This window comes from Lithobates pipiens, unplaced genomic scaffold (assembly GCF_037356315.1).
Source record: "Lithobates pipiens isolate NorthernLeopardFrog02 unplaced genomic scaffold, aLitPip1_a1.2 Scaffold_16, whole genome shotgun sequence".
Classification (NCBI taxonomy): Eukaryota; Metazoa; Chordata; class Amphibia; order Anura; family Ranidae; genus Lithobates; species Lithobates pipiens.
In genome coordinates, this window is record NW_027507748.1 from 417568248 (window position 1) to 417584387 (window position 16140).

The window sequence follows — 16140 nt, forward strand, 5'->3', positions numbered from 1 at the left end:
ACTTTAAGCATTATTAAAAGCATTGCCCCCGAAAAAATGGCTGTTTTTAAAACTTTTTTTGCATTGATACATGTCCCCTGACATATGACAATACCTTGCATATAAACATTTATTTTTCATGTTCATGTCCCATAGATTTTAATGGTGTTTGTGTGTTCGTACTTCATGTGTCCAGTACTTTTTAATGCCTACTATTGCTCCTACATCTCACCTGTGTCTCCAACACTGTACCCAGTTTGTTAACCTATACACCACTGTGTAGTCTATATTGTTTTCAGTAGTTTTTTGTACTCTCATTCATGCATTTCCTGAGTGGTCATTTAATATCCACATGTGTATAAATAAATCTGAGAAAAAAAGGAGAACCACCTATGCTCAGACCTAAGCAGCATTCAGACCCTAATAATACGGGACAAAACAGACAATATGTCAATGGGGCTGAGCAAGAAATACATAAAATGTATAAAAAATTACAATTTTTTATTTTTATTTCCTGTACCTAAAATCACACATGGATATTTCCACATAGAATTAGTTTTTTATTGTTTTTATAAAAAATACATAGCATTGGAAAACAAAAAAATAAAAAATACAAATGTAATGTTACCTATGTACATTCCAGGTGCCAACCTAGATGGTAGATCATTATCTTATTTACAGAAGCTTTAATCTCTGCGAATTTTGTGGGGCAAAACCCACTTCATCAGGAGACAGCCAAAGTTGTTTTGTGTGTACATACAGTGGTAAAAAAACATGGAAAACAAGGCCATAGGTTCCCCGCAGGAGCTGAGGGTAGGTGGGTAACCAGAAGGCAGGTCATAGATAGAGAACCCCCACTGCAGACCCCCTTATACCAAAAGCAATGACAAAAGGAGATTGGAAAAACACAGCAGTGTTGAGGAATTCTGCACATCCAAATGATCAGACAACCTCCTCTTATCATTCGTTTTGGTATAAGGGGGACTGCAGTGGGGGTTCTCAATCTATGCCTTGCCTTCTGGTTACCCACCTACCCTCAGCCTGGGGGTAGGGTAAGTGTCCACAGTGTCCTCCTGGGTAAGTGTCCACAGCATTGAGTTCCAGAAATAATTTCTTCTTTTTTGGTTTTAACTACATGGCCGCATCACTGTATGTACACATAAACCAACTGGCTGTCTCCTGATGAAGTGGGCGTTACCACCATTAAATGCACAGAAATTACTGCTACTGTAAATAAGATAATGATCTACCATCTAGGTTGGCACCTGGAATGTGCATGGGTAAAATTGCATTTGTTTTTTTTTTTGTTTTTTTAATCCAATTATATGTGGAAATGTACATGTGTGATTTTTATGTAAATCGAAAAAATAAATTGAATTTTTATACATTTTATGTATTTCTTACTCAGCACCACTCAGAAAAGTCCCATGGGTAAATTGTCTGTTCTGTCTTTTATAAATAAATAGCCACCCAAAATATATTTTTTCAGTCTTTAGTATCATTCTCACACAATCTCAGCAGAAAAAAATCCAACTGATGCATAATATATTATATTATATTCATTTAACCAACCCCTGTACCTATATATTGTAAAAAAAAATGCAGGGAGGTTGACATGTATTTCTGATGACTGCAAAAACACACAAGGACATCAAGTGCACCCATGCATGGTTGTGACCTGATCTAATCTCTTTTTCCAAAGACATTGTTGGTGAAATTTGTGCCAAGTTCCCATCTGTTGCAAATGTTGTAATGCAGCCCCTGGTGATTGGATTGCCATTGACTTATGACATGAAAAATCCAGCAGGAGGAGTGAGAATCTGTGGTAGGAGGAGAGAGCACAGAACCCAGGTGGGTAAGTCTGCCTGGTGTCTTCTATAATTATAATTTTGGTTTGGTTTGCAGTGACTGTTTAACTTCCTCAATACTAGCAATTTAATTAATTTTCAAAAGATTAGAAAAATAAGATCAATTTGGAGTGTCTACATTCCAAAATTATTTCTTTCTACGTATGTATATAGTGGCCTGGAATTTTATTTGATATGTTTATAACAAAAAGTAAGTGGAACTGTTGTTTTTTTTTTTGCATTTTGCAGGCCAGGGTTCAAGTGGTTAAACAAACATAAACGTTGTATATATTAGGCTGACACTTTCAGTGGTGCAGTTATTTCTGCTTTATGGGAATAAAGGAAAACAAAGCCACTTTCAAAAGTAGTACTTCTCAATTTCTCAAAACCAGTCATTTTTTGCAGTAAAAAATATTGTTCCCATAAAAATGTCTGCTGTTCTAGTCAATTGTAGCTAATTCCAACAGCCTAGCTATTACACTGAAGCAGTGAGTTAGTCTACTGAACTCAGCTGAATGAACAGGGACAATGAAAGTCATATTTACAGAGTTTGAACAGCAGCTGATCCAAATAATATATATATAACGTAAGATATAAAGATGCATTAACTCTTAACTGCCAGCACCACCATTGACCATGCAGTAGAACAGGTGTTGACAAACTTTTCACATTTAAGTAAAAAAAATACTAATAACCATACCTGGTGCCCTAAAGGTATCACCACAACTGATTACATCAAGACATTGATATTCACGAGTGAGGTAAAGTAACACAATATAAAAGAGTGTCTTTTTCAGTCCCTTTGATGGAAAAACCTTAAATGAAATAATACGTGTAAAAACAAATTAACAATTGCAATATGTACAAAACATTTCTTTGTTTTTTTACTGTTATTTATCACAGAAAACTTGAAAGAAAATATTTTTGAATAAATCATCCCGATGAGAGTGAATACAGCCAATATTTCTAAATAAATAATATACTTGATAATAAATAAACTGCATTGTCATTTCTCACAATATGCAAGCAAAGCAAAAGACTTCAATACTGCAAAACATTGTAGTACCCCTATATTTCTGTCTCCTAATAATTTATTAGTAAAGAGAGTTGAGCTGGTTTGCTAAATGAACCGAGAATCTTTATTCGATAGATTTGTAATGGTCCCTCTCATTGTTTGGTGGTTCAGACCATGCTGACTCTAGATCTGCCCTTCTTCTTGGATGGAACAGTCACCTACCTGTTGTTTAGGGATACTCTGCCATATTGTATCACACTTTTGCTGACCAAAGGCCCACTCACTCAAGTATTCCTTGCCTAAGACCTGATATCCCGAATAAATAAATGCCCAGTCCAGCTGCATTTTAACCACTTTACTGCATAGAGTTACTTGTGTGCAAGGGAACATTTAGAAAAGGGATTTCAGCTTGTAAATGATTAGATAATTGCAATGATCGTAGCTTCACTTTATTCTCTATAATATCAATTACAATTCTATTTTGCTAAGTAAGAATTCACTATTCCTTTATCGAATCAACACCAATTTTAAACGTGATCTATTTTGTTTCATTATTATAAGAAATATATACATTTTTTTTGAATTGACATACCTTTTAAGAATTTTACCCCTTTGTGACTAAGGGTAAAACAAATCAAAATACCTAAGCCCAATTTTGACTTGTGTTAGTAAAACCATACATATCATCACAGCTACTTTGTGTGTCCAGGTGGATAATATTGTGTTTTCTTTAGGACAAATTGGGCTTTTATTTGGTGGTAAATGCTAATAGTCATCTCCTGATTTATTTTTATTTTTTTGATTATCAAAGAAAAACTGGTCCAAAATAGTAGAAAAAAATAAATAAATGTAATATTTATATATTTATATAGTATATTTCATGATACTACCATAATCTACCACCAAAGAACAACGCAAAATAAAATTTCCTGCTCTGCAGCAATACCACATATGTGTATGTTAGTTGATGTTTGTACCTGTAGTATAGCCCAGAAACAATAGTGCACACTGACACTAATTGACACTGTTACTAATTTAAAAAAAACAAATCCTATCCAAAAAAATACTGACCCTGACCTTTGATCCTGACCTTGATCTTTGATCTTGACCACTATTTTTTTCTATCTCTGTAAGGACAGAGAGTGTATTTTGCTCATCCATTTACAGAGGCAGAAAATACAGGGGCAGGCTTCACAGTGACTGATCACTGTGATAGCCAATCAGAGGCTATCACAGTGATCAGGTGACTCGGAATCACAAGTTACGGGTCCTGATCCTTAGAACGGGGCCCAGGGCTCATGTGAGACCCTGGTCTCTGCCTGGGAGCACGCCATGCAGTGCGCTCCCAGCATAAAGGGAGATACAGAAATATGTGGCCCCATGGAAAAAAAGCCCAGCCCAGTGGGGGTGAATATTTGTGTAGGGTTGGCATGAAGGGGTTAAAATGAGCTGTAAAAAAAGCTATATCATGTCCTTTGTAGTGTTTTATTGCTTGCTATATTTAAAATGTCACTCCATCCAAAACGTTTTGAAATTTTGAATAGAGCAGGTAGAGGTTAAAACATCAGTTTATGTTTGGACTGATTCCAAGTATCCTTACTGTAGTCATCTTAAATCCACAGTCTCCCCTGTCGAATGCCTTTTCTGCATCAATTGACAGACAGATCTGAGAAACTTCTACTGCTGACTTTATGTAACAGCAAGAGTGATCTTAAGCTATTATCATTCCCTTCTCTTCCAGGGACAAATCCAACTTTGTTGGCATGTATCCACTGTGGCATCAATCTCTTTAGGCTGATGGCCAGTTCTTTTGCATATAATTTTATATCTGTATTCAATAATGATATTGGTCTATAACTAAAACAAGTAGGGTCCCTCCTTAGGAATAATGGTAATACAGTATATGCAGACATGGACTCCTTTCTCAAAACAGCCCCTTTCACTCAACAAGCTTATGTATAAGCTAAATTTTGGTAGTAACATTCCTTTAAATTTCTTATAATACCCTGTAGCAGTGATGGTGAACCTTAGCACCCCAGATCTTTTGGAACTACATTTTCTGTGATGCTCAACTATACTGCAGAGTGCATGAGCATCACAGGAAATGTAGTTCCAAAATATCTAGGGGGGTCAAGGTTCGGCATTACTTCGCTATAGTGTACCCACCTGGGCCAGGGACTCTTCCCAGTTTCCGTGTTATCACTACCTCTTCATCTTCTTCTGTTATGAGTTTTTCTAGGGATTCCAGTACACCTTCTCTTAATTTAGGTAACTTGCTTCTTTCACATACAACTGTATCATTATCACTCTTGTTTAACCACTTGACCACTGGGCACTTAAGCCCCCTTCTTAACCAGACCAATTTTCAGCTTTCAGTGCGCTCACATTTACCCAGTCATACAACACTGCACCCATATAAAATTTTTGTCCTTTTTTCACACAAATACAGCTTTCTTTTGGTGGTATTTAATCACCATTGTTTTTTTTTTATTTTTTTATGCTAAAGAAAGCATATATAAAAGAAAGACTGAAAATTCTGTAAAAAAAAATGAATTTTTCTCTGTTTCTGTTATAAAATTTAGCAAATTAGTAATTTTTCTTCATACATTTTGACCAAAATGTATACTGCTACATATCTTTGGTAAAAATAAGTACAAATTGTTGTATATTTTTTGGTCTTTGTGAAAGTTATAAAGTCCACAAGCTATGGTGCCAATATCTGAAAATTGATCACACCTGAATTACTGATGGCCTATCTAATTTCTTAAGACCTTAACATGCCAGAAAAGTACAAATACCCCCCAAATGACCCCTCAAATGACATACCAAGGTATTTAGAAAGAAGCATGGTGAGTTTTTTAAAGTTGTCATTTATTTTTTTCCACAATTCTTTGCAAAATCAATATTTTTCTTTTCTTTTTTTTTCACAAAATTGTCAGATTAGCAGGTTTTCTCACACACAGCATATGTATACCACAAATTACACCCCAAAACACATTCTGCTATTACTCCTGAGTATGGCGATACCACATGTGTGAGACTTTTACACAGAGTGGCCACATACAGAGGCCCAACATGCAGGGAGCACCTTCAGGCGTTCTGGAACACCCCGGCCAATTCTGACATTTCTCCCCTACATTTAAAAACCATCGTTTCTTTTCTAGAAAATTACATAGAACCCCAAAATATTATATATATATATATATATATATATATATATATATATATATATATATATATATATATATATATATATATATATATATATATATATATATATTTTTTTTTTTAGCAGAGACCCTAGAGAATACAATGATGGTCATTTAAACTTTTTATGTTGCGCGGTATTTGCACAGCAATTTTTCGACCACATTTTTTTGTGAAAAAAAGTTTTGTGCTTTAAAAAAAACAGTAAAGTTAGCCCAATGTTTTTGCATAATGTGAAAGATGAAGTTACACAGAGTAAATAGATACCTAACATGTCACCCTTCAAAATTGCACATGTACGTGGAATGGTGCCAAACTTCGCTACTTAAAAATCCTCATAGGCGACGCTATAAATTTTTTTACTGGTTACATGTTTTGAGTTACAGTGGAGGTCTAGGGCCAAAGTTATTTCTATTGCTCTAACACTCACAGTGATACCTCACATTTGTGGTTTGAACACCGGTTTCATATGTGGGCGGGACTTATATATGCGTTCACTTCTGCATATGAGCACACGAGGACAGGGGCACTTTAAAAAATATATACTTTTTTTTATTGTTCATTTTACTTTATTTATTTTAGTTTGACACATTTTTCCAAAAAATTAATTTTTTGATCACTTTTATTCCTATTACAAGGAATGTAAACATCACTTGTAATAGGAATATGGCATGGCAGGTCCTCTTTACAGTGAGATATGGGGTCAATAAGACCCCATATCTCACCTCTAGGCTGGGAAGCCTGAAATAAAATAAAAAAAAACGATCCTGGCTTTGATTGTAGCGGTGAGTCGGTAGAAGCACTGGAGGGCGGCGGGAGGGAGGATGTCCCCTCTCACCTCCCGTAAGAACGATCAAGCTGCGGAACAGCCACTGTGATCATTCTTATGGTGTAGGAAATCGCCAGCTGAAAAAGCTGATATCTGAATGATGCCTGTAGCCGCAGGCATCCTTCTGATATCCCCGCACAAAGTCAAGGACATCATATGACGGCGGACGGGAAGTGGTTAAAACACATTTTTTTTTTTACACAAAGTTGTCCTCACGGGGCTACCCCGGTCCAGAATCAGGAACAGGCCACTATGGCCTCACGCTATGGCCTCACGAACGACAAAAAATCCGGAGCACGTGACTTCAATATCTTAAGTACCCCCAGACTCCTCAGCGGGGCCAGACACACCCACTGATTGGCTCCGGGGAACGCTGGTCCCCAAAGCGTCCAACCTGGCCTGGTTCTGAGCCTGTCATGTGCACCTCACTGTACACATGACCAGGCAGAACTCTAACACAGCCCAGCCAAACTGATGTCAAAGTTAAACCTACATAATTAACCCTCAGAACCCCTTTACTGTTCTGAGGCAAAAACCTAATTTTTTACATGACAAACACTTTGTCCAAAGTGTCATCGCTACATTCAATCTTTTCAGTTATATTTAGTAGACCCCCACCTTATTTTTAATTTTAGCAATAAAGTTTGACAATTTTTTTGCTTCCAATACTCTTGCCAGGAATTTCTCTGATTTATTCCCCATCAGTATCTTTCCTTAGAATAGCCACCATATTAAAAGCTCACTTTTAATATTATTACATAAGCTCTTCTATCCAGAATGTACAGGATTGAATCTCAATTAAGGTGTGCGTCTGAGTGATGTAATGGATGTGTATGAACTGTCTATGTGTAAACAAAGACTTTTTTTTTTTCAGAGGTGTGTACACACCATTGTTTTATGGCCATCAATAAGAAATGTGATCACATTAATGCTTGCGCTTTGTATTTTTGTTTCCATTGATAAGGAGCTTAGTATTGGTACTAGTTTACATTTATACCTTTTTTTTTACAAGTTCAAGTTTATTCTCAAATAAATAACCTGTGCACAGATATGAGATCTCGATCCCTATAACTATGAGAAACTGTAGGGATTTTTTTATTTTTATTTTTCCTTTCCTGGGGCTTGGAGTGAAGTTTCATTCACTCTGACATTGGGAAAGTAAATGATAATACATTATTTTGCAACTTATGGCATCTTATGGATTCAGTATATGTTGTGTTTTGTTTTGCTTCCAAATTGACTCATGTTCTGTTAATACGTGTGACGGTCATATGTCTACATGTTGTCTTCTTAGATTTTAAGTACTTACGAACCCACCTAAAATTTCCTATACATATTTTGTTTATCAGAGTATAGATATGTGAGTGTCAATGTCAATGGTCCCAAAAATGCAAAAATGTGCCAAAGTGTCCAATCTGTCTGCCGCAATGTCACAGTCCTGATAAAAAATCGCATTACTGTTAAAAAAAAAAAATTATAATAAAAATGCCATAAATCTATTCCCTATTTTGTAGATGCTATAACTTTTGTCCAAACCAATCAATATACACTTTTGATTTATTACCAATTTACTAGTCTAATACTTTGCACACTGGCAAAGTATTAGAGAAAGTTGGTTTGTATTAGATATCAGAACTGTGTATAAAACAAATGTTCAGGCACTATGAATAGAACCAGCCCCACATTCAGCTGTAAAAGATTAACCGGTTTACCAATTACTGACAGGACATTTTTTACATCCTAAAGTTAGTGAGATTTTCCAGAACATCTGCTCAGTTACTGTGCATGGTCTGAAACTGATAACCTTTTATTAATATGTTCCCACTATAGGTTATTTTCTACCAGGGAATGAGGATTATTTTTTAGCATAGACAAAGGATAACAATTTGCAACTGAAGGATATTATGAAGGGAAGGAGAGTAAGCACTATACAGCAGTTGCCCCATTAGATGAGTCTAAGCTTTGCCATTTGAAGCACTTTATATCATCATTAAATCAGATGAGATATGTTACACCAATCAGAGCACAGAAAAATCAAGCAGGAAAGTCACCATTATGTTGACAGGGAGTGTAAAGGGGACTATGTTTCACATTTGGCTGGAATGTGTAAAAATACAAGAATTTTGTATAGGGGGTGGCAAGGATTGTACAGGAAATATTTGGCACTGACCTACCTAAAGATCCATCAATATATTTGCTCCATAATACTGCGAATTCAATAGCACAATATAGGAAATCACTCATTCCACATCTACTGAACGCCGCCAAGGGACTTGCAGGAGACCCCATCAATGGAAGATTGGCTAAGGAGGGTGGAATATATTTTTGTACTATGGAAGAATTATATCATTCAAGTGAGGATTTGATGGAAAAATTCATATATGTGGCGTTGAATAGGCTTGGCATACTTGAAGTGTGTACTATGGGTAGAAGGAATATGGTTTTGGAGTTTTTTTCATTGGGAGGAGGGAGGGGGAGAGGTACTGGGTAAGAAATGTGTTTTAGGGTTAATATGTTTTAACAGTTTATACTTAACCACTAGCTGACCAGCTCACGCAGATATACTGCAGCAGGTCGCATCTCCTGAGCAAATCTCCGTACAGGTAAGGCGGGTCGCGCAGGAGCACTTGCAGACCGGCGCATGCCACCACTGGAACACTCTCACTCCCACTGCATGCTGCGGGAGCATGCCCTCAGGTCGGGCAGGCTCGATGTCCACCGGCAACCTACAATCGCTAAGTAGAGTGGGGATCTGTCAGTGTAAACAAGTGGATTCCCGTTCTGACAGGGGACATGTCAGAGATGTACTGTTCCCAGTGATCAGGAACAGTGATCTCTATCATGTCCCAGTGAGCCAAACCCCCCTACTGTTAGAACATGCTGAGGGAACACACTTAACCCCTTGATCATTTAACATCAGTTTAACCCCCTTCCTTGCCAGTGTCATTTTTACATTGATCAGTGCATTTTCATATCACTGATCAATGTAATAATGTTATTGGTCCCCAAAAAGTGTCATTTGGAGTCAGATTTGTCTGCTGCAATGTCGCAGTCCTGCTAAAAATCGCCATTCCTAGTAAAAACAATAAAAATAAATAAGTCCTTAAATCTATCCCATAGTTTGTAGACGTGATACATTTTGTGCAAACTAATCAATATACTGTATGCCTATTGTGATTTTTTTATTTACAAACAATATGTCGAAGAATATATATTGGCCTAAACTGATAAATACATTTGTTTTTTTTTATTTGTTTTTATTGGATATGTTTTATAGCAAAAAGTTAGAAAATGTTTTATTTTTTTCTAAATTCTTGCTCTTTGTTTGTTTATAGCACAAAAAATAAAAACCGCAGAGGTGTTCAAATATCAACAAAAGAAATCTCTATTTGTGGGAAAAAAATTACGTCAATTTTGTTGGGTACATCGTTGCATGACCGCGCAATTGTCAGTTAAAGCGAAGCAGTGCTGTATAAACAAAAAATGGCCTGTCCTTTGGGGCTGAAGTGGTTAATGTATGAATTTTCAATAAGTTTGCATCCGTTCATTTTTATTGTTGCCTGTATCTCCCATTGGGGGGATTTCACCTCACTTCCTGTTGCTGCTGATTATGTTTTAACTGGGACAAGACATGCAGGGATATCTACAAAAGGTACACAAATGAAAAAAAAATAACTGTTGGATTTCTTTACTGTTTGTGGATTTTGTTTTTTCAACTCTCTACTATAAAAAGGATATTATTGCTGTTGTTTGACTGTTAGATTTTTGTTAGATCCAATATTCTGATCACCTTAAATACCAAGTCATCTTCAAATGCATTTCACGTGGCTTGTGAAGTTTCAAAACTTCCCACTTGTGAAGATTCAGAACTGCCTTAGTAAATCAGTTGTAATACAACATTAAAAGCGGGACTGTACTGGGGAAAAAAATATTAAAAGCCAGTAGCTATAAATACTACAGCTGCTGACTTTTAATAAATGGACACTCACCTGTCCCGGGTTCCAGCGATGCCGAGGCCGATCGATCGCTCGGCTCTCGGCCGCTGCCGCCACCATTCTAGGTGAGGGAATCAGGAAGTGAAGCGAATTGGCTTCACTTCCCAGTTCCCTACTGCGCATGCGCGAGTCGAGCAGCACAATAGGAATTGTCCGCGCTGTCTCTGGGACCCGTGTGTGTCCCAGCAGACAGCACGGCAGGACAGGAAGAGGCATAGACTCCCACGGGAGTCTATGCCCAGGAGTGGGTGTAAATACCTGTCTTTGACAGGTATCTCCACCCCCCTCCCCCCTGAAAGGTGCCAATTGTGACACCGGAGGGGGGAGGGTTCCGATCAGCGGAAGTTCCACTTTAGGGTGGAACCCCGCTTTAATGGTGCAATTTATATTACGTGGCTTTATTACCAATTTACTAGTCTAATACTTTGCACACTGGCAAAGTATTAGAGAAAGTTGGTTTGTATTAGATATCAGAACTATGTATAAAACAAATGTTCAGGCACTATGAATAGAACCAGCCCCACATTCAGCTGTAAAAGATTAACCGGTTTACCAATTACTGACAGGACATTTTTTACATCCTAAAGTTAGTGAGATTTTCCAGAACATCTGCTCAGTTACTGTGCATGGTCTGAAACTGATAACCTTTTATTAATATGTTCCCACTATAGGTGATGTCCATATATATTAATCATGGGACTACCTGATGATTAATAATACTTATCCAGTGATAACACCCTATATATACTAATCTTACAAGTAGGTTTCTATCATTAATTGTTTACATAAATTTGATTTTATCTGGTAAGGTATGATCTGGTTTAATTAATTAATATTTGATTTATAATTTAATTTGTTTATTTTAATCTAATTGAATATGACTTAGTTTAATTTGATCCATGTTATTTGATTTAATTAAATTGAGTTGACCTGAATAGATTTGAGCAAATTCAATACAATTTGGTTGGGTCCTATCATTTCCTAATAATGAATATATTAAACAATGTAAACTTTTTTTTTTCTATTACATTTAATATATCTGAATTTCACTACAATTTGATAGAATATTATTTACTTTGAGATAAAATAAAAGTTATATGTTAGATTAAATAAAAACTAATACTATATACTGTATATATTTCTGTATTGTTTTTATTTCTGAGTGACATATAACTGAAAAATGAAATGTCTTCTTTTTAGATAATTGTCTCTAAATAAATATGTATATATCATTTTTTTGTATGATGTATAACAATTCAGTATGATATATCAATATATGAAGCTAATAGCGATTATGATATATTTCTTAGTATCGATAAGCTCTCCCGAAGAAGCTAAAGGTGAAATGCGTAGCGATCCATTGGCGCTGATCTTGAAGTTCTGTATGCTTGGCCTCAGAGCCAGAAGGAATCCTCTAGGACTAACTGGTCTCCTATTCCCATAGGCCTACCATGCTACTTCTATGTGTCAGCCTCCCTATCTGTTCTCTTGTATGAGAAAGTGTCCTTTCCTAGATATGTTCATATGTATATGCACCACACTTTTTTTTCAAAAATATGTGTTTTTTAATGTGATCCATTTCTCTTTCCTATTCGGGTTTATAGTGGCAACCTTAAATGTCCTTACTCTTCTATTTCCTGTTTTTTTGTTTTTGCTCAATTATTATTGGATGCAGTGTCACGCTCTGCAACATATATCTCTAATCCCTTCCTTTTGCATTATTTATTTGTTTATTTCAGACTAGTTACATTTTCCAGCAATTTTCCTACTTTTCCATTAAATTCTGAAATATTTATCAGTGTCCAGCACCATTTATATTGCCAGTACCAGAAATCGTGCTTGCTGCATTCTGCTATATTTAGAGTTAAAGTAATATGTAAAAAGAAAAAAAAGGTGTGAATCCAGCAATCTGTAATATATTTTATCATATCATATAGTAATGCTTCCCAGTGACATGAAAGTAATGAAAATTTTATATCCTGCCATTTGCTCTAAGTGAGTAAATAGTTATCATTAACAGGCTTTCTATGGATGCTGTCATGCTTATGAGTCACATAATGCAGAAACGATTTTCCATGACAACTATTAATCTTTTTACAAGTTTTAAAGAAGACATTTTGCAGCTGATTTTTTTAAAGCTATTGGAGAAACATTTCACAGTGACCAATCATGTTTTACCTATTATTTTCAGAAAAAAAATGACACAAGGAATTTGAATGGTCGCTGTAAACATTCATATCATTTTTTTACATTAATGAGCCCCATAGCATAAAGATCAAGAATGGAATAATTACATAGCTTTTGAAAATGATGGTATGCTACTGATACAGAGGCCAGGGTTTGGCTAAGTACAGCAGGGAGCTGTGAGAGAGCTGAGAAAAAAGGCAGTCTTAAAGTGCCAGAGTAGCAGCACTGCCAGAGTGAGTCAAGAGGCAGAGGGAAGGCTATATATTGGTGTATAACATTAAGAGGGGTATGCTGAACACACCTGGCTCACCTTTTTGTTGTGTTGGATCTTAACTGTTTATTTTTTTTATTTTTTCATTTTAAATAAACTTGGGCCAGAAAGCTCTAAACTGTATTTCTCAGCTGACCTGAACTCACGGAAAAGCACTACACCTCAAATAACCCCCTACACTATCACTATATATACACACAGTGCAGGACAAAAAAGGCAAAATGCTTGGAGGAGAAGTTAGTTAATTTATTTTCTTATTTAATAAGGAATGGCCAAAAAAGTACAAAGATGGTGCATTGTACAGTAAACCAAGGCAACCAATCAGACTTCTAGCTACAGTAGTCAGATTAGTGAATGCTGAAGTTGTAATTGGTTGCTATATAGTATAGTATTTTTATATATACATTGTGTTTTGCACTCTTTGATAACGGTTTGATTGAAAAAAACAAAATCTAGATAGATAGATAAATAGCTAGATAGATAGATATAGACTAGCCCATTTGCTATTTAAAAAAATATAAACTCTATCTATTTATCTATCTACACTGTATTCCCAAAAGTATTGTGACAATTGCCTTTACACTAAAATGAATTTTAATAGCATCCTTAGTCTGTAGGGTACAATATTGAGTTGGCCAACCCTTTGCAGCTATAACAGCTTTAACTCTTCTGGAAAGGCTGTGCACAAGGTTTAGGAGTGTGTCTGTGGAAATGTTTGACCATCCTTCTAGAAGCATATTTTTGAGGTCAGGCACTGATGTTGAATTATAAGGCCTGGCTGCTCTAATTCATCCCAAAGGTGTTCTATCGGGTTACAGTCAGGTTAGGAGCACAAATCAAGGTCCATAAAGGCATGGATGAGCGATTTTGGGGTGGAGGAACTTGACTGGCCTGCCCAGAGTCCTGACCTCAACCTGATAGAACACCTTTGGGATGAATTAGAATGGAGACTGCAAGCCAGGCCTTCTTGTTCAACATCAGTGTCTGACCTCACAAATGCGTTTCTGGAAGAATAGTCAACCATTCCCATAGACACACTGCTAAACCTTGTTGACAGCCTTCCCAGAGAAGTGGAAGCACTTATAGCTGCAATGGGTGGGTCAACTCAATATTGAACCCTATGGACTAAGACTGGAATACCATTAAAGTTCATGTGCATGTGAAAGGCAAGCCTCCCAGTACTTTTGATAATATAGTGTACATAGATCTTTATGGTTTTTAAAATAGAAAATGGGCTATACTATTGATGGCGAACCTTGGCACCCCAGATGTTTTAGAACTACATTTCCCATGGTGCTATAGTACACCACAGAGTGCATGAGCATCATGGAAATTGTAGTTCCAAAACATCTGGGGTGCCAAGGTTCGCCATTACTGGGCTAGACTATACAAATTTTATAGGTAATAATATTAACCATTAACAACCATTGAACACAGCAACTGCACTTTGTCGTTCTACATAGTCAAAAGCTGAAATCATATTGACTGCTACGAATTACTTTACTTTGTACTATATCATTGCTCTGGACCCTACCTAAATAAAGTAAGTGCAGTAACATAATCATGTACAGTATATAGAGATTCAATAATAAACTGCCAACATTATGGGGTTTATTTATCAATGTTTTTAGCCAAGATTCTCAGAAAGTTTACCCAAGACATTTTTCCTATTGAATCTAATATGTGAAGTTAGGGTGAAAACATTGATAAAAATACCTCTGTATGTAATATATCAATTAAACATATTGCATTCTCCATGCTAGTATTTTATGATCAAAACAGGGAAGAATCCACTTACCATAGCTGTAGAAAAAGCAGAAAAGTCTTGTCTGTGGATGTGTATCAAAATAAAAACCATCGGTGCGCTGAAACGCCTTATATATTTATATATTCTGTATATATGAGCACCCAATACATGTTATGTTTCATTTATGACACCAATACCTACTGTACTTAACAGTTCTTTTGTTATCAGAACTAATGTATTTCAGTCATAGATATGCAAGAACAAAGCAATTGTGTAGAGTAACAATGTATGTGTCAAAAATGACAGTCATGTCAATTGCTTAAATAATTGCAATGTATAAATACACTTCCTGACCCTGTAATTTGATAAAAAGGAGTTTTCAGACCTAGGGCTTCCCTACATTAAGAGTTGAAACAGACAGGATGCAACAAATATCATATTTCCTTTACTAAGTTTTCACTAAGGTATTTCCGAAAACAGTTAAACAATAAATATAGTACGTAAAGCAGGTGGAGTTCATTCTAACCTTTATAGATAGTATTTCCTGGAAATACGTTCTTTAATTTGTATCATGTATTACTAGTGATGCAGACAGTCTTGAAAAGGTCAGAATTTTTGTTTCTGAATGCACAGCCATAAATTTGTGGGCCTGTCTACAGTATACTTATTATTATTATCATTATACAGAATGTATATAGCACCAATGGTTTATGCAGTGCTAGAGTAATACTTTTACACAAAGCTAAATGTTATCCAGTTGTAGCTAAAACACAATTTTCAGCTAGAAACCTGTCCTCGGTTGTGAGAGCTAATGTTCGAAAATGACAAGCTTAAAGGGAAACTCCACTTTCATAGGAAAAAAAAATAGCAAACCAAAAAAAAAAAATTTAGCATTGAACGTTATTAAAAATGTCTTCGGTCCTTAGCACTGTCATTTTATGTAAAATGTAATGTAATATGGCAACCTGGAGGTTCCATCGTGCCTCTGGGAGTCATGCTTGTAACTGACAGCCTTGGTTTGGTAGTTCTGTAACAGCGGTAGGGTCACGGGTTGAGCATTCAT

The 16140-nt window shown here is 36.1% G+C and overlaps 1 protein-coding gene across 1 annotated transcript in view; it reads right to left on the reverse strand.

Moving 5' to 3' along the window:
* The window catches only part of LOC143983138 (zona pellucida-like domain-containing protein 1), a 72440-nt gene extending 57178 nt beyond the window's left edge, over positions 1-15262 (reverse strand). The window contains exons 1-2 of the mRNA XM_077482466.1: positions 15129-15262; positions 2527-2641 (exon numbers count right to left, since the gene is read on the reverse strand). Coding sequence (XP_077338592.1) covers positions 2527-2641; positions 15129-15188 — 175 coding nt within the window. The 5' untranslated portion in view covers positions 15189-15262. The remainder of the gene's footprint in view (positions 1-2526; positions 2642-15128) is intronic.
* Between the last annotated feature and the right edge of the window lie 878 nt (positions 15263-16140).